General features: G+C 43.6%; 1 protein-coding gene across 4 annotated transcripts in view; it reads left to right on the top strand.

The window, feature by feature from the left end:
• The window catches only part of cadm4 (cell adhesion molecule 4), a 214,005-nt gene extending 194,260 nt beyond the window's left edge, over window positions 1–19,745 (top strand). For 2 of the 4 annotated variants that reach the window (XM_049583247.1, XM_049583245.1), the window contains exons 6-9: window positions 3,558–3,730; window positions 11,875–11,991; window positions 16,878–17,006; window positions 18,196–19,745. In XM_049583247.1, the coding sequence (XP_049439204.1) occupies window positions 3,558–3,730; window positions 11,875–11,991; window positions 16,878–17,006; window positions 18,196–18,305 (529 nt within the window). In that variant the 3' untranslated portion in view covers window positions 18,306–19,745. Of the gene's footprint in view, window positions 1–3,557; window positions 3,731–11,874; window positions 11,992–16,877; window positions 17,007–17,979; window positions 18,059–18,195 lie in introns of all 4 variants that reach the window. The other 2 variants (XM_049583248.1, XM_049583249.1) reach the window with 2 other exon arrangements.
• Window positions 19,746–20,105: the final 360 nt, after the last annotated feature.

Here is a 20,105-nt window from a genome sequence, read left to right as displayed (position 1 = left end):
TCCTATAAACTTGGTATTTCACCCAGGGGCCTTGCCTTATGTCCTGCATCGCAAAGCATGTTGTGTGCCTTATGTGCTGTCTCGTCAGCTGGCATTGGGTCATTTTTGCAATTTTGGATAGCAAAACCATAACCTGAAACATTGTTTATTAACCTAGTCTTTGCCTTAACCCAAAGGATAAATCTAGAGGAGACATTATGCCTAATTAAAACTTTTTTTGTGGTCGTTGATTTACAAAGATACACTTTGGTAGGGCTAGTTTTCCTAGTCGACCAATAGTCGTCATTTAGGGCCATTAGTCGACTAGTCGCCCACATGTTTATGATATTAATTTAATTATTAAATGATATATTTTGGGCGGGGCAACACAATGGTTTGAGTTGAAGGTGTGAGAAAGAATAGTATCAGTAACATTGTTAACACTGTGCTACATTACAGAGAAATACAAAAGCGTACTAATGAACCTTCATTAATATAGGCCTGTATTTTATCTACAAGTGCACGTCACACACTGAGCGAGCCGCCTGTTAATGACGCTGTCGGCAAAGCAGTAATGATTGTGCTAAGTGGCTAATGGGCATGTAACTGCTGACATGTTTCAGATGATACGTCATGTTTGTAGTCAATCAATGAAGATGAGTTTGCATATCACCTTGGGTTCGTCCTTCACCTTCTCAAAATGATCCCACACTTTGGATTTCCTGCCCGACATGTTATTAACTAGCCTGTGGAATAACCGCAGGTACCAGCCCTGGAAATTAGAGGCCGTACACATGCTGTGTCTTTAACCGCCTGGAAGATGCGAGGTCAGGTGCTCGGTGCTACTCTTGTGCCTTTTTTGTGCAGGCTTTCAGGAGCTCGGCGGCAGGTTGCATCTCAGGTTGCTAAGAAACCTGGACAAGCACCGTATAGCCTATTTACCTGAAACTCTGAAAGTACAGAGCTGATCTTCTTCCAGGTGCTGTTTATAAGTGTGTAGGCCTGTCGTCCATGGGACAGATGTAAAGCTCTGGGCAGCCCTGCACTAAAACTTTTCTGTATGTATCAGACTGAATATTTACAGATGAAGGGAAAGATATCTGTCAGCTGTGATTGGTTTGTAACGTGACTCCTGTGTGACTGCTGAGCGTGGCCTCTTCCTGTGTCTGTCCTTTCAAATTAAATTCCCAAATGGTCCAGTCATGTAGGTTTTGATTTATTTTGACAAGGCACAGCTCCTAATAGAGTTTCACATTTGTTTTTTCTGCGAATAAGCGACCAATGAAATTTTGACGATTAATGGCCTTTCTGGTTGACTGTTGGGGGGGCAGCTCCCTGTAACATAACTGCTGGTACACCTGCAATAAATAAAATTGATCTCATATTGCATGTGTGTGTATTATTCAGTCTAGACTGCATAATTTTCCAAGCTTTCCAAATAAAACTGGTCCATACTTTATCACTCAGTCCAACTTCTTATTTTCTTAAAACAAAAATAATTCAAGTTTTTGAATAGTCCTGTATTACACTCCCTCCAATTCTGCACAAAAACAGGTGAATGTTCAGGTATATCAGAGGCTAATGTTACCAGGTAAACCAGACAACTTAAAAGTTATGATGCCGTTTCTCCTTTTAAAATGGAGGTTAACTGCTTTCCCACACCTCCCCCACTGTGACAGGCTAACACATCCTGGACCAACCTCTCCACTGAGACTTAACTGATATAAACCCTCCCTCAAACTCCCTGTAGGTGTGCAAACCAACCCTCACACTGTCAAAGTAGTGGGACCTTTAACTGTAATACTCATCCATTATCCACTATGACCACTTATCATATTCAGGGTCGTGGGGGTGCTGGAGCCTATCCCAGCTGGCATTGGGCGAGAGGCGGGGTACAGCCTCGACAGGTCATCAGACTATGCAGGGCTGACACGTAACGACAAATAACCATTGATGCTCATGTTCACACCTACGGACAGTTTAGAGTCTATGATTAACCTAACCTGCAAGCTCTGACTGCACACACACACGCTGAAAACCCACGCTGACAAGGGGAGAACAAACTTTCAGGTTTGTGAGTGTGCTGTGAGGCGGCAGTGCTAACCACTGCGCCACCATTTCACCTTTAACTGAAATTCAAAAAGCAGTTCTTGTTACTGAAAATAAAGCCATTACAATAACACATAACTAAATAACACCTGTGGTTGTAGAGGTTAGAAAAACTAGTAGAAGTAATTATGTGTTTAATATACACTATAGCTAAATATAAAGGTTTAGAGGTTCAACATTATTAGGTTATTGCATATATGAGTGTGAATGCATCCATGAGCTTATGTAACATTGACTCAGGGTCACGTTTTTGAAGATGCAGTTTAAAATTTCATGGCTGCAGCTACGAGTTATTTTATTTATCAGTAAATCTTTTCTATAAATGCTATGAAATGTCAAATAAGATGACCTTACTGAAATTACTTGCTTTGTCAAAGCAATAGCACAAACAAATGATATTCATTTTACTGTCATATATAACAGGAATGCAGAAAATCTTCACAGTGCATGACTTTAACATTAAATCAGTTATAAAGAAAAACCAAGAATATTCATTGACATATTTGCGTTATCAACAATTAAAGCCACCATATGTAAGAATGTGGCCAAAACGGTTACTGCACTCAAATTCAAAATACTGCCATGAGTCGTGTCCGCTCCCCCTCCCCTACAGATTCGAGGTTGCTGGACAGTAGCACGCTGGAGACTGATTTGTTTGCCCACGGGCAGCTGCCGTGGCAGGGCCGTGTCGCATCGTCGTTGATCTTCGGTTTTCCAGTGGACCGTTCGAGCAAGTCTGGCTTCTCTGCTGCTAACGCTGCTGACGGGATACAGCTGAGGAGGAGCCGGCTGCTAATGCTATGTACCGGGACACTGCTAACGCTGCTTGCCGTGCTCCTAACATTTGTTTCTCAAAAAAATCATTCGGGTCAAATGACCCACCTGCACATGGGCTACAATGTATGATCAAAAATGAATAACAGTTGAAAGTATTCGAAATGTCCATCCCTGTCTAGCTATAATGCTAGTTAGCCAACTTTGGCTAAAGCTTACCTGTCGAGGAGAAGAGTAGCCACTTCGACATCCGATTTCAAATTCTTCTCCGCTTTCAACCGTCTCCACCGTTCAAAAGCATCTCCTATATAGACCCTCGCTTTGCCTCGAGTTTTGTCTTGGCGTTTTTGGGAATCATAATGAGGTTGTTTGGGTTTAGTCGCACCATCAGCCATTGTAGCTCAGTCGTAACTGTAACTGATGCTGAGACTCTACTGACTGCGTGACTGGTAGACAGTGGTGGGTGGCGCAACAGGCCAAAACACAAATTCAAAACATGAACATGATTTGCAGACCACAAAAAAATGTTTTAAATGCGAATATTCTGGCTGTACTATTGTTGTCGGTGAGATCAGTATGTTATATGAACATTATTCCTTAGTCTCTGTGACATATTAGGAGGATTTTACGACTATTTGCTTTAGATTTCTTACATATAGCTCCTTTAAACCTTTGTCTTTGTCCTTTCCCTCCAGGCCCAGGAACATTCAGTGGTCCAAGATTAACGACACTTTACCTGAAAGGGCAGAGATTTCCGGCCCCACCTTTCAGATTTCCCGTCTCAGCCAATCACACAACGGGACGTACTTGTGCCAGGCCCAGAACAACTACGGACGTGCTGCCGATCATTACACCCTATTGGTGTATGGTGAGTAACTACAGTGGACAACTAATTATATGTTGCAAGTTTTCTTCACAAGTGCTTGAAAAGTTTCTTCCATTGATTCTTTTTCTCCATTGTTTTCATTTCCAGTCTTATTATCCCAGGTAATTGTTAACTGTTCAGAATAATTTCATGTTCAATGGATCTTTTGTTTGTCACATTTCTTCTTCCTGTGTTTGGATGATTTTTTTTTTTTTTTTTGAGAAATCTTTTAAATTTTATCGATCCTTTTATCTTCCCAGTGTCTTTGGAGGCTGGCTATTCTGGCACTGGGCAACAGACCCATTAAATCCTGATGCTTGTCTCATCTGTCTCTCAGCTTTATTTGTTTTTCTGATTCAGTACACAGCAGGAAACCTTTGCTAACCCTCCTGTGCAATTGATTCAACAGAGGTATTGATTCCACAGGAAGACGTAGGCTACCGTGCTCAGATACTAGTCACCAGCATCATTATTCAGGCTATCTCTTGTAAAGAACCAATTTGTCTTGTCCCCTGTGACCCAATCCTCTCTTCCAGGAATTCAGAGTAACTTTAATCGTCAAGTGCAATAAGTAAAGATATGAGATGTTTTGACAACTAAATGAATTCCACAACGCCAGCTGACACGTAGGAGACAAAGACAACAGAAGTGCAGAGTATTAATGTAATGCTGAATCTGTTGGAACTCTGCATTTTACATGGTGACATTTGGCAAAATACAACAGCAGAACATCTGTTGCATTTAAAATTCAGGCGAATCAACTTTGCTTGTTGTTTGAGCAAAGGCATCAGAGGGGAGGGAGGGGGTTGTGGGTAAGAGGCTTTTGTTGTCAGATTTTTTTTGTTTTGTTTTTTTACAAGTTTTCCAAGATGTTGCACCTCGATTCACTGGTGGTTGCTAAATACTTAATGAAGGTTGACCCAGATAGACTGCACACCGTGGCTCAAAGCCGGATGACGGCGGAGCTTGCAACATCACATGAAAATCTTGTTTCACGATAAAGTTATTTCTCAGAAAATGTGACAAATTGGCCAACTTTCCCTCTGAGTTTGAAGCGCATTTTGAAAACAAGGGTTTTGATGCATGTTAATGTAATCCACTCATGAAACAACAGAGTAAACCTGCAGTCAAAAAGGGACAAATTTGGGATTGTGAGATTTTAATGGGACAGCAGCAAAGCTAAATCGCACAGCTAGCTCATCATTAGAGGCTTCTACTGTTTCACATCCAACCAGCTTGTGGTTTGTCCTAATTACATGCACAGTCCTGTCACTCAGCAGGTGTGCCATTTTGTTTATCTCCCCCTGCTGGCTGCTCCTGTCACTGCACCCCAGCACCTGAATTGATGATCACAAGCAGAGGGACAGAGGGAGGCGATGGAGAGATGATATCTTATGTAACATTTTTCGGCTGCTTTTGGCGAGCGCCCCCTCATCCATCCATCCCACTAACACTCTCTTTCTCCCTCACACACGCGCACAACAATCGCACACTCTTGTACAAGCATGTCTAGCATCAAACGGCACGCATAATGGCAGCTTTCCACAGGCATCAAGGGTGGCAACGGTAGCAAGATAAAAGGTGACATCCCCACCTACTTCCCTCCCTCTCCCTTTGTCTCTCTTTCCCTCTGTCTCTCTCCTTCTCCCTCGCTATCCTAGAAGGTTAGACATGTTGAGCTTTGATGTGCGTTGCCACCTCTGTATGTTCTGTCTTCTCCCTCCTCCTCAGCTTCCTCCCTCACCATTTTTAGCTGTCTTCTTCATTTGTTCATCTCTGTGCCATTTCTTCCTTCCTACGTTTCGTCATTTATCTTTTTTATTTCATGCCGTTGCTCGGCGCTGGTCATTAATTTGATTTATCTCGCTTTTTCCCCCCCCCTCTTATCCTCTCTTATTATGAAAAAATGGACTACATTTAAAGTAAGGAATCTTGCTTCGACCAGAATCCATAAAAGACCAAGAATCCACACAACCAACATAAGCCAGGCTCCAACTCCTCTGCTCTGCACCACGGATATCCAGCAATCAGCTTCTTAAATCCTCCTGCTGTAGCCGCATATCAGTGGTGGTTTGCTGTTCTTCAAAAAAAATATGTACTCGCCCACTGGGCAGATTGTTTCGAACCTTATCTCAAAGAGCTCAGAGTTGTTGATTCAGCCATCATATTAATCTGTCGACGACTGAATGTCACTCTTGATTTTCCTGCACGCCACAGCTAATAATCTGGCTAATGTGGTGTTAATTCTTTCGCATGAAATGTCAAACGAGCCCTTTTGCATTCAGGCTATACTGTTGCAGTGATATGTGTGTCTTTGTAAGTGTTGCTTAAATGTAAAAGTGTGTGTGCGGTATACATCACTGCAAATAACCTCCAAAGGTGGCTTAATAGGGTGTTAGTGAAGTGCTACTATCTGATGATTAAATACAAAGTTCATCAGTCAATATGGAAAATGAATATGATTCCACTCAATATGTTGAGATGACTCATAACTTTAACTCAGAGTGCTTTGTTTTTTCGTTCCAGCACCCACGTTGTTATTGTAGGTGTCAAACAGTGACTGTCTTGTTTTGTAACTAAGCTTTTCACTTGTTCTTGAAGAATTTGGTGTCAGAAAAAAATAGTCTCTTCTCTTACTTTCTCCTCCAACCTGTCTCTCTTTGTCCTCTTCTGTTATTCTCTCCTCTCCTTTTCTCTCCCCCGACTTTCCTCGACATCCGTCCTCTCTTTTACTCTGCCCGCTGTTCTCGCCTCTTTTACACCTCCTGTCCACTTCCTCTTCCTCTCTCCACTCCTCCCACACCCTTTCAACTGTTTCTCACTTGCCACCAGTTTGCCCTCCGTTCTCGGTTCAGCCACAGTTCAGTGTCTTTACTCAGAGACGGCCCAGGTTTGCGGGAATGTGGCACACAGAGAAGTGAGTGTAACCGAGTGGGTGAGGGGAGAGATAGATGGAGGGAGAGAGGATAGGGGGAGGTGATCGAGGGATGAGAAGGTAGAGAAGAAGGACGATGGAGGTCGAACTCAGGTTAACATTCAGTACCACAGCCTGTCAGATAAACCGAGTGTCAGTTTCGTTGGCTCCAAGCCGTCCCAGAGGGGATCCCATGGTGCACTGGGGGAACTGGAGGAGGAAGGGGAGGAGGGGTGGCGACAACTGAGCGCCAGAGGATGTGTGTTATAAAGGATGAGTCAGCAGAAAAGAAACCATTTTATTGCAGGTGCAGAAAAACTACCAGTGCTCTGTCTCGTCTCTCCTCTTCTCATTCCTTGTCAACCTCCCCTCTGCTAAAGTTATCTGCCATCAGGGCCTGTACACAGAGTACAAACTCAGGCAAAAGTGGCTGCCAATTTGTCACAGGTGCTTTAGGCGCTGTCACTTTATGAGCGGAGACGGAGCTTAATGCTGGCGAAGGAGAACAGAGAGCGAGAGGTGGGAAGCTCTCCAGGGAGCCCGGGCCGTGGCAAAGACGTGATGCATTGAAGCTGAGCTTTATTTGACTGGTCACGCTTGTGTGTGCATGTAACTCTGTGTGTGAGTATGAGTGTGTGTGTGAGTGTGTGTGTGCATGCACTTTGACATGTTTATGATTTGGAGGAAGAGTGCACGGATGTGTACGCACAACTGAAATTAACTTTCTGCAACTTTCAGAAAGTCGCTAATGATATAAATTTGAGAAATTGTTTTGAATGAATCACAGAGAGCACACACACACACACACACACACACACACACGCAAGTATCTGCAGAATGAGAAAAGGATGTGGCCTCTTTCAGTTGTTTCATCTCTCTGCCACCATTGTTAAGGAGAAATTGGATTTTTTTATGCGTGTGTGTGTACGCAAAGGTGCACGTGAATGTGTGTGCATGTGACTGGGAGGAGAGCGTTGCTGATTGTCTGGTGAAAGCCCGGAGGGCTCCCTTATGTAATTGAACTGAGCTGCTGCACTCAGATGAATCGCCAAGCCAATAAAACCCATTAGAATTGAATTGCATGAGAGAATGTGAGAGATGGAGAGAAAACGAAAAGAGAGAGAGAGAGGTACAGATGAGGAGATAAGAAATGTCACTTTGCATACATGTAACACACGTATACGCTTGTGTATGCAAGTGTGTGTGTATATTTGAGCAAAGCAGAGCCAGAAGTGAGCACAGGGGAAAATGGAGATGTTAATGGTTTTATAGAAAGATGTATAGAAAGCATCGGGGAGTGATAGAGAGATGAAAGGATGGGTGAATAGTGAGATGGAGGAGGATGCTAGGTGACCAGGGATTAGTCTGTGTCTCCTCTCCTGTTGTAATGAGCCGTCAGGATAATTGGAATGAAAAACATAGTCCTCCATTTAATGAAGTGAGACTTTCAAAAAACATCGAATGTGAGTGAAAATGGAAAAAGGTTGGGGGCGACTGGCAGAGGAAGCCAGACGGAGATAATGCCGAGTCAATTTTGTAGTTTTCCTCCACACATGACGACGCACCTTTATTGGCGTCTGGGTGAATTTTGAATGAGTCCTCAGCCAATAAGTGCTGGCCTTAATGGCCTCAGCAAGTGGACCTCTGACTAATGTCCAGCATTCTGTGCACTGATTGACAGCCGGAGCTACCACTGCTCTGGGCAAGGCCCCTTATAATCAGGAACACTGAACATGAAAGAATAACAGGGCTCATCCAAAATGGCGCCGCAGTATCCTCAGGCGCACTTCTGTGAGAATGAGATACGAGGAGAAACGTCATTATCGCAAGTGCCGCCACATCCATCCCTGGAAATAACATGGGCTGTGTGCCTGATTGGCAGCCATATAGTGTTAATGAATAACAATATGATGTAGAGGAAAAAAAGGGACGCTATCGGCCAAGAGAACGACAGCTGTATGGCATTCTCCTTAATTAAGTTGAAGAGAGAGGCAGTGAGGGAACATAGTCACAGAGGAGTGAAACCAGAGAGGCAGCCGAATGAAGGGACGTGAGGGAGGGAAGGGGGGGCGTGTAAATGAGGGGAAGAAAGTTTGGTTGAAGAGGAACAAGAAAAGGAAGTGAGGGATGACGGTGGGAAGATAAGAACAAGTTGGAAAAAAAGTGAGAAAGAACTATTTTTAGGTTATTCGTGATAGTCAAGAGAAATTAATCAGCGTCCAGTTAATTAGTGCAGCAACCCCGGCCATTAATCCTCAGGCTCAAGTGACAACCACGTGCACACATACGTGGATCCACACACACACATGCAACATATGTGCATTCATACAGGAGCAACAGACACACATACTTATGTAATTGTCTGGTAATCTCTTCTTCCCTCAATCTGGCCCTGTCTCCCTTCCTTTTCTTCACCTTACAGAAAACTCTGCTCAATTCTTTGTCTTTCCCACAAAATACACTACGCATCATGTAACATTTCTTTACAGGGAGAAGAGGACCAAGGCTGGGCTTGTGGAGAGAAAAAAGAATCAGGAGAGGGGGAGGTATAGTGCTGACATAAGAAGAGTGCAAAAAGAGATTGATGATCTCAGGGCCAGTGGGAGAAAGGGAGAGGAGAGACAGAGGAATACTTACCAATAAATTACTCCTGAGCAGAAAGGGCAGTGTGTGTGTGTGCGCGCGTGTGCCTCTGTGTGTGTGTATACTGTATCACTATGCCTTTGTGTGAGTGTTGTAAGTGTGTGTGTGTGCATGGCCAATTATGCGTTTGTGTGTTAATGTTCATGAACATGTGGTCTGGGTATTGGAGTGCGGAAGCCTGCATGTATTTTTAAAAACAAGCTGTGTGTGTGTGTGTGTGTGTGTCCTGAGACTAGGAGTGCATAGACTACCTCGCCCGTTGCGGTTTTATAGAGATTGTTTGATGAATTGGCATGTTATTCACTCTTAAAGTGCTGATGCACACGCACACACACACACACACACTCTCACACCCGCTCTTCCATCTCCCTTTTAGTTCTTGTCAGCCATTATTTTTGTCTTTAACGGCAATATGAACTTGTCTCTTTCTACCTCTACCTACCATTGTGTCTCAGCCATTGATTCGGAGAATGTGTCAAGATCCAAGCTATTGTTCTGCATTGAATGAGACGGTCCCTGCATGGCACTGCTCCATTGGGAATGCATCTGTCACAGACAATGTCTCTGTCTCTCCTGCCATTGTACCATAGAAAATGTGTCAGTGATAGAGAATGTGTTCTTGTATAGTCCAATTGCCTCATAGATGAATGTCAGTCTGCCAGGTATGATTCTCTTCAGCCCCCGCTTTAAAGTATGTCTTCCTTATTGTAAACGTCTCCTTTAACCCCCCCTGAGCTGGCATAGAGGGCCGCCGCAGAACATCATTTGTCCTTGTCCTTATCGCCTGTCAGGGGTCGAGGTCGATTCCATTTTGCACACACGCTCAGTTTGGGAAAATAATTAGTAACATTTGTCTTTGGTATCGAAATGGCATCCACCTCAATTGCTAATCAGCATGTTTGGAATAAGTCTTTCCTCCAGCAGTGGCGCCCCCCGGGCAATTTTTCCTAGGGGTGGCTACATGGGGCAACTGAAAATTGCTGGTACAGTTAACATTTTGAGTTCTTTAACAACGTGTTGAATATCTACACGTTAGGCAATTCATTTTTATTCAGATAGGCTGGTTGTTCTTTTTCTTGAGACAAATATTCAGCTTTAATTCGAAGGAGTACATTCATTGTAAGGAACAGAGATGGACAATGCGTCACTGCCGTTTTGTGCTGGTGACATCATTTGGAGCCTGAGTTTGCGCAGTAGCGATCTCTGCGGTGTCGAGATCCCACCCAAACACCTGTCCGACCAATCACAAGCAGCACCATCAATAGTGTTTTCAGAAAAACGAACTCTTGAACATATGACAGCGTGATCAGGACTACCTAAAATGACAGAAACCATCTTTGGGCAAAATTATTTGACATGTACTTAGAATGTTGCAGAGAAAGGTTGTGGCAATGTGAACTGGCCGTCTGAGTTCGACTCAAGCCGGCTGATGGTGTCACCTGCAACTCAGCTGGTCCAATCGCCTGCGGAACGTAAAGCTTGTCACATGTTTCAACAGCCAATCGGCTTCTAGTGGAGTCCACTGGTGAAGTCGAAATGGCCGCAGACGGTGTGTTTGCTTGCTGCTGCAGGTGCTCTGTCCCTGCTGAGCCCTTGGTCGCTACTGCTGCTCGTTGTATGTGGTTATGCCCTCACACACATTCTCATTGACTAACCAGTTGGAGCTGCTTACTTATATTAATGTGGCGTATTTATTATGAATACAGTCCATCTGATGCTTGTTTCGTTTTTCACCATTCATCAAGTATCTCACTATCACTATCCTCATTCATATTTTAAGGAGCTAAAAATTATATTTAGTCACAAAGTAAGCCTGAAAAGCTGTAAATCAGAACGGAAGTACAGAGAGTTGTTGCATACAGATGATACACCATCTCATCTAGTTGCATTGGTGTGAACCGGCAGGTTTTTAGAACGTTGCAGAACGGTGCATTGCAAGTAGTTGCATGTTTCAGCTCATTTGTCTTGAGTCTTTGGTCTGAACTGGGCAGTAGTTTGGCTCATGTCCCATCTAGTATAATTTAGGGGGTGGGGTTAATGACCTATACTGCAACCAGCCACCAGGGGGTGATTTAAATGCTTTGGCTTCACTTTTGGGGAGTTGTCATGTTGTCTGTCTTTATATTAAGTCTATGGTAAGGAGCAAAACATTCGCTCAAGTATAGTGGGTACCCATAGAACCCATTTTCATGTAGACATTTTAAAGTGAGAGTTCAAGACACCCCTTTGACAGTGGCCATGCCAGTTGCTCCTAACTTACTCCTAACGTAATTTAGCCTCCTTCCCAACAAGCCTCTGGGGGCGCTACTGTCTTCCTGTATTTTACAGCTTCTCCACCTTCTCAAAACTCATTGGAGCAGATGAGCTGTCTTTGAGACTACCATCCAATGATTAGTGAGCAGGATGCAGAAGCGGGGCAGCCTAGAAACTCGATTACTATCCAGCAATAATAAAGCATGTCTCATGTTTTATAGGCTGTAGTAACTTTGCTATAAAACCCTGCACCGCTTTTGTTGAAATGTCACTGCATGTTGTAGATAATAGCATTTGTGTATGTGTGTGTGTTATCCCATTCCCTGTCTGTCTGTAGATAATGTGTCAGTCACTACCACGGTCCCTCCCACTACTCCCACCACCACCCAACCAATCACCTCCCATCCCACCACCCCAACCCTCCTAACACCCAGCTTCGCTCCGGACTCAAAAGGTAACACACACACACTGTTTTATTCTGCCTCTGCTACCCTACATCTCCCTCTCCGTCCTTCCCTGCTCTCCTTTGGTGTCTTTCACTCCCCTACTCATTTGATGACTCTCAGGTGGCCCACACACACACACACACACACACACACTTATTCTACTGCAACCTTCCTTTGCCCTGCATCTCCATGAGCGTACGTGCCTGCAGACGCTTGGGTGTGCACCGTGCGCAACCACCCACTCTCTCCCTCTTTCTTATCACTGGCTGTTTGATGCTCCCCACACACACATTACCCAGTCAGCATTTGTGTATGTGTGTGTGTGCGTGTGCATATGTGTGTGTGTGGTCCGGGGCGGGTCTCTTGGTGCTTGGTGGGTACTGTTAATGAATCTGCATTAAGAGTTTAAGGAACTACCAAGGACTGACACTGGCCTCTGGAGGGCCAAGGAGATGCTACACAAACTTATTTATCTGCATACATACACACATACTTCCACAAACACACACACATTTACAATGGCACACAAAGGTGGGGTGAGAGAAAGAAAGAAAGAAAGATCAGGGATCAAGGTGTGTCTAACCATGTTCTCCCTGATGGTGATGTTACACAGCAGGAGAAAAAAAGGCTGCTTGGCACTGCTCTGCAACCTTGTGTGTGTGTCTGCGTGTTTGTGTGTGTGTAAAACAACACACGCTTACACTAGTTTCCCTCTGTTTTTATCTACAGAATCTATTTATCTCATACATACGCTCACACAAACACACGCCTACCGTCTTCTCCTTTCTTTCCATACCTTCGGCTGCTCTGTCTCCTCTCTGTAACTTGAAAGGAGAGATAAAGCAGCGGGAGCGGGAGCATACCCTCTTGTTCTTCTTTTGCCGCCGCCACCGTCTGTGGCAGGTAGAGGTTGTTCACCCGCTGGGCATGTGTGGAGATGTCATAAAGAGTCACAGGAAAAGCGACGGCTTGAGCAGCTTGGTGAACGTTTAGTCGATGTTGATGTATCAACTCAGGGGCACCTCAGAGGAACGGCACACTTTTCAATACTGTCATTCATTTCCTGTGGCGCTTTGGGCTGCGGTGGATTAGGGTGGCGCGAGGGAAAGGTGTAGCGCTTGACTTCTTGCTTTTTCATCCCCTGTGAAATATTGCTATTCGATCCTATCGCAGTTGAATCGCGCATGTCCTGTGTGCCTGCAAATGCACCGATTCTCACTTTATCTCACACACACACACACACACACACACACACAAACACACACGCTGATATTTGATCATGAACATAAGCAGGATTGTGATGCACGCAGGGTTCAATGATACACTTCTCAAAGACATACACAAGAACTCTTTTCTTGAGTTGTCAGTCAGTGCTCTTCCTCCTCCTTCACTCTCTATTTCTCTCCTGATCTCTCTGTGTTAGCACTGTATTAATGATTCATGTTTTAATTCCACTCTGTCAAGGTTCAAGAGTTGCATCAATAACTTTGTGTCCTTGCCTCCTATTGGCCTTACCAGCTCTTACACTACACCCCCTCAGTCCTATAAAAAAAAAATCTTTGTTATTGTCAGCAACTCAGACACTGTAAATCCAGACTCAAAGAGCTGTTTTTTGTAGCACAGATTACCTGAATTCATCCTTCACCAACCATTTATTTTTCTGTCTCTGCACCCCTGCACTCTATCAATCTATGTTGCCTGAGAGTATTTACTGGTGAAAATGTGCCTAGATGCATGCTTGGTCTTAAGATTGCTTTATGAACTGCGTATAAAGGGCTGCAACTAACTGAATCTGCTGATCATTTCTTCCACTAAGTAATGATTAATTGTTTACTCCACAAACTGTTGGTATAAAGTAGCTTATATCAGAGAGAACTGCAGATTGCAACCAGCTAAAACTTCTCCCGTGTGCCAAGCATGAGCTCCTGGTTAGTATTCCTTTAGTGTTTGTTTTTCAGGAGGTTTTTACCAGAAGCCAAATTATCCACAAAGGTCTCCTTCTCTCCAAAACAAACAGATCAGGTGATTAAAACCAGTAAGAACACTGACTGAAACAGCTTTACATTATTAATCAGTGTTTCTCCCAAATGTTGTTCAGCTCGTTGCAGACAGGCCGCTAGCCCACCACCTGCTAATCGGTGCTCACCTTTTTTCTCTGATAACTTAAGATCCAAACGTTCAGGAGGTTTTTATCAGGAGCCGAATTATCCATAGAGGTCTCTTCCTCTACAAAACTAACTGACCCAGTAATTTAAACTCATGAAAACCTTGAATAAAGCAGTTTGGTGAAAAAATCTGTGTTTTTCCAACACTGTTCGGCTTATCATTACAGTGGTCGACACAAAAATGCAAATGGCCCTATCTAGAGCCAGTGTTTGGTTTGTCTGTTCTGGGCTACTGTAGAAACATGGCAGCGCAACATGGGGGGCTTCATGGATGAGGATCAGCTCCCTTTGCAGATACAGATGGCTCATAAAGGCAACTAAAACACAGTGGTGGACAAAGTACACAACTCTATTACTTGAGTCAAAGTATAGATACTCCTGGTCAAATATTACTCCAATATAAATAAAAGCTCATTCATTTTCTGTAACCGCTTATCCTGTTTGGGGTTGCGAGGGGGCTGGAGCCTATCCCAGCTGACATTGGGTGAGAGGCGAGAGGTCGCCAGACTATCACAGCGACAGACAACCATTCACGCTCACATTCACACCTACAGGGTCACCACTTAAGCAAACCTCTTTGGCCTGTGAGAGGAAGCCAGAATACCCTGGGAATACCCACGCTGACACGAGGAGAAAACGCGCAGAAGGGCTCCCCCACCCCAGGGTTTACGCCCTGCACCCTGGGTTCCATCTAGGAACCCTTTTTCTGTAAAGCGACACTGCCTAATGCATTGTTGTATATTGTCACAGTGCATTTACCGAACCTAATGATTCTAAAACAACCCACTGACTTACCTCGACATGCCTTCTCAGGTTGAATGCAGATCATTGTAGGCCGTGATCAAGTTTGCACGTGTTTAACTACAGAAGCGTATTGAATTCACTTGACAAATAAAAAAAAAAAAATCCTTTTTTTATTGAGTATTTTTTTCAGTTTTCAGTATATTTTTTTTCTGTTTTTCGTGGTTTTTGTTTTGGTTTTTTTTTTCAGGGTAATTTTTTTCTGTTTTTTCTGAGCATTTTTGAGTTAAGAGAGCAATAGAACAACAGACACTTTTATTGCTTTCTTGAGAGCTCGATATAATGGAAGCAGACATGACCCGCTTGTTTAGTTTAATCCAGTTTTACTTTGTTTTGGGTTTGAGACACTAGGAGATACTCTTGTCTTTAAATCATATAGATGGTGTTATCATTAGTTTGTCGACTTTACCCAGGCACCGGTCACTTGCAGGTGTCAGGTGGGAGCCTCTCCTCCTTCAGGAAAAAAAAATACCACGAAAAACAGAAAAAAACACCCCGAAAAACAGAAAAAAATTACCACGAAAAACAGGGACAGAACAGAAAACAGAAAAAATTACACCAAAAAACAGGGCTTTTTTTATTTGTCAAGTGAATGCAATACGCTTCTGTGTTAAACAAAGCAAACATTTAAAACAACACAAATAATTCTTCATCCTAAAAACTTCAAACGTGGACTTGAGGTATGGCCATGGGTGATCTGGCGGGGAATCCTCCTCTCTATCTGCTGCTGTAGCCATAGTAACACCGCATAACAAAATACAACCACCTGCCGATGACCTCTCCTCTCTACCTGTCTGTACCGATGAGCTGCCCAGTCTGAGTAGTGCATGGTAGAGATACGGGAACACCACTTGGACAAACAAACCACATGCAAAACTGCATGATCACTGTTTATGGACTCTTGTATTTTAGAAAAGAAGGAAAATCATCTAATTCAAAGCAAATGTAACGAGTAACAAGAGCCTTCATAGAAATGTAGTGAGGTCAAAAGTACAATATTTGTCATTCTTATGCAGTGGAGGCAAATTAATATGTTTCCAAGTAATAATACTCAAGTAGAGTACAGATACTCAATAATATGCATAAATAGACTACTAAAATTTGATGATTACAACTTTCAGTAAACCCTCACATTTCAGAAGCTTGAATGAATATAATGTGTTGAAATGAAAATTGTCAGTTTAAGTGTTTCTGGTAGCTGAGTGATTACCTGATCGATCAATCCTTTCAACACTAACTGACGCTTCCTTTCATTATTTGTCTGTTTTTCTTTTAGTATTTGTCCTTTACTTTAAAGCAGTGTAAAGTTGGTGAAAGGTGAGGTTGACATGAATAATTCCTCACTGCTGCAATTTTATACTACAAAATGTCACAGAATTTAGCTCACCTTTTTATTTTTTTATCTTTTCATCTCTCTTCACTCATCTTGCGGTGAAGTGTTTGATTTCATTTCCCAGGGCTGCACCACTCCGGGTGTAAACACACTCAAAGTTTCCCTCATTCAAAATGCATTGTGGTCTTGACAGGTGCTTGGCTGGAGTGGGTTTTTAGAGGCTGACATACTTATTTTTTTATTCACTCTCCTCATTTCTCCACCTTTTTCCTCACCCATTCTGATTGTCTGCCGTTCTGTGCAGTGGGGGTGATGAAAGGTGATAATGCAAGTTGGGTGGAAGATATTGACTTCTCTCTTCTGCCGTCTCGCTCCCCGTACCCTCTCCCACGCTGCCGTTTTAATGTGCTTTTTTCTCTCACTTTTATATCTTTTTTTCCCCCTCAACATCTTTCCTGCTTTCATTTTTGATCCATCTCTCTCTTTGTCTCCATTTCTTTGCCTGCACTATTCTCGCCTTTTATCTACGTATTTCCCTTTATATACCCCCACACTCCACCCACACACACTATTTGTCTCTTTTGTTCTTCCTCAGATCCCGGTGCAGTGGTAGAGACTCACAGTGCAGTACCATATGCGGTGATAGGTGGCGTTCTGGCACTGCTGGTTTTCACTGTCATCTGTGTCCTCATCGTCACCATCTGGTGCTCTGTTCGACAGAAAGGTAACACACACACACTCACGCGCGCACACACACTAAGTAAAACAAAAGTTTCTTTCACAAGCAAGGGACACGTTTTGGCAATCAGAGCGTTTTATCACATTTTTCACAGGCGCGTTTTCTCATCTCGCCACTTTCTGGCGTTACAAGCTGTGAAAAAATCATTGCAGGCCAGTTACACCCAGATTCTTTGAAAATAGTCTTTTAAACTGAGGTGTGAAATTGTCAGCGCAAGGCAGACAGGATGGGATGCTCCTCTCCAGGCGGGCACTGTCCATGATGGACGACCTTGGCCAGGATAGCAGAAGAGATAGGGTGGGGTGGGAAATGTAGGTGTGGTCCCCATGTTTTATGACTGTGTGTTAGTGTATCAAGGCTCATCTATTAAAAGCAGCCTCTCCGCGTTCCCTATCTTTTTAAGTGCCCCCATGTTGGCAGCCTTCGACTGTGCGCCCCGGGCTGCCAAGAAATGATCCGAGAACAGTGTAGCAAGCAGCAACCATGGTTACGAGCCGTCAGTCAACATTCAGTATGGCTTGACCGCCAATCAGCGCAGAGACAGAACCATTACAACCAAACCATGTTGAGACAGAGCCATTAGGGCTTTGTCTTCAGCCTGCTGAGACTGTCAGCTTGCCAGTCAACCTCTGCGGTAAGGAGAATTAGAGTGTCACTCACCCCCGGAGTGAAGGGACACTCGAGCGGGAAGATGACTTGAGCATTTCTCGCTCCCTGTAACCTGTACTGCACTGAATCATTAATCATACGGACCAGAGGGGTGTTAAAATGTGTGTGATGGGTTTTGTGAGTGACGCAAACGTGCCATTGTTCTTTTGCACCTAACCTTTCCCTCCACCCTTCTCTGCCAATCTCTCCTCCCTCCCTTCCCTGTCTTCTATTCTCTTCTCCACCTGCCCCTCCTCTTCTGCCTCTTCTATTCACACATCCATCCCCTACCTTTAATTTCCGCCGGTAGGCTCGTACCGTACACGAGAGCCTATTCTTGCTTGGTACTGACCTAACAATCAGTTAACTAATGAATTAATCAGTCACAGGTATGGAACTCAGTAATATTAGCGCTGATTGGTTTGATTATGCTGCATGGCGCCGCAATGATCATGACGCTTTGCCACCTAACCTGCCCCCTCCAATCTCCCTCCTGCTCTGTCTCTCTCTCTGTCTCTTCTCGCAGGTTCCTATCTTACCCATGAGGCCAGTGGGTTGGATGAACATGGTGAGGTGCAGGAGGCTTTCCTCAATGGGAACGACGCCAGCCAGGGCAAGAAGGAGTACCTACTGTAGCCCTTCTCCTTCCCTATCCCCTTCTCTTCTGACCTCATCCCTTGTATCCCGTCCTCTCCCCTTTGTCCCACCTTATATACAGTATACACACACACACACACACACACACACACACACACACACTTCTATACAAAGCGCCATAACAGGCGGCCTTCTGAAAACGACTGTATACAGATACTGCACACAGCCAATCCATCCCGCTCCATTCCACTCCATATCCTCCATGTACACACACACTCACACCCGGAGACAGATTGAGAAAAAGAGAGCCTATAGACCCACCAGCCATTAACGACTGTGCCATATACTGTAAGTCGGAGAAACTGGAGAGAGCGAGAGAGCACTGGAGGGGGGGGGGGTAGGGTGAGGTGAATGTAGACAATAACGAAATGATGCCATAATTATTTTTGATCGAGAGGGAAGCAGGGAGCACAAAGAAAACAGGCACTCTGCCCGTGCAGCCGCCAAAGTGGAAGGGGGGAATTACAGGCAGATGACTGCTATAATTCCACGCCTGGAGAAAACCGTCTATTTCACAAAGCGCAATCTTTAACTGATGGAGACAGTGGCAGCAGTGTGTTAGGGAGGGAGGGGGTGGTGGGAGGGCAGGAGTTGACCAGGAGCTACTGAGCGCTAGACACAAGAAAATTGAAATTTTATAAAATTGCCAAAGCATCTTTCCTGCAGAGCACTACTCATATATAATTCCCTAACAACACTGGAGCGTTTCAGCCCAGAGTCCCGGGAAGTATACAGACTTTATTACCAAGATAACTGTCCTGTTTTGCAATCCCTGTTGGGTGGCCTGCCGATAATTTGTGAAAAGAAACCATCTTTTTTTTTTCTCCCCCCTCGCCGCAACAGTGAGGAAAAGGTGGTTCTCTTTTCTTTTAATTAACTCTCCATCTCGTCCTTCCTCTCCGTTCACCTGTTACCATCCTCTCCCCTCTCCCTTATATCTCTCTTTCTCTCTGTCTGTCCCCCCTCTATCGCTCCTCCTTTGTTGGCTCCTAATAATGAAAGGATTAGTGTTGGGCTGCGTTCCCGACAAAGAAGAAAGGAATATGACTTGCTAAGGCATTAAAGAAAAGCTTAATTATTTTAGAATGTCATTAAGAGGATAAAAAGGTTTAAAAGTCTTAATAAGAAGGGCAAGGGGAGTGAATGAATGAGAAAATAAAAAAATGGAAGGGTATTTTTTTTCTCCCTGAATGCTACCACACATATGCAGATACATGCACACATTCATACGTACAGTAAACATGTTGACAGAACAAGTATACATATCTCTGAATTCCTTATTTGTATAAAAAAAGAACAGCAACATAAATTAAATGAAACTTTTAAGAAATGAAAAAAAAAAACAGTTTACTATTGAAACGCATTATGAAGCAACTATACTAACACAGAATATTAGCCTATAGAGGTGCAAAGCCGAACAAACCACTGTCCAGTGATCTTTAAAGAAAATGAATAAAAAAAGAATAAAAAAAATCATTTGTCTTTATGAGAAACCAGAGGTCTTATTGATTTTTTATTAATTATTATTATTATTATTTGAATAATTATGATTGTTGTTAATGTTATTATTATTGCCGTTGTTATTATTATAATTGTAAATGTTAAAGAAATGTACACTTCCCATGGTTTGTTTTTGGTTCTACTGTAGAGAAATTGCTGTCTTTTTTCACTCTTACCTTTCCTCTCTTTCCGCAGTCTTTCTCTCTCTTTCTCTCTCTTCGTCTCCTGTGCCTAGTCGTCTCTTCTCCTGTCTTTCACTCCTGTTTATTTTAGAGTCCA

Source organism: Epinephelus fuscoguttatus, linkage group LG8 (genome assembly GCF_011397635.1).
Source record: "Epinephelus fuscoguttatus linkage group LG8, E.fuscoguttatus.final_Chr_v1".
Lineage (NCBI taxonomy): Eukaryota > Metazoa > Chordata > Actinopteri > Perciformes > Serranidae > Epinephelus > Epinephelus fuscoguttatus.
Note: the sequence above shows the minus strand (reverse complement) of the source record. Positions and strands in the feature narration are given on the sequence as shown.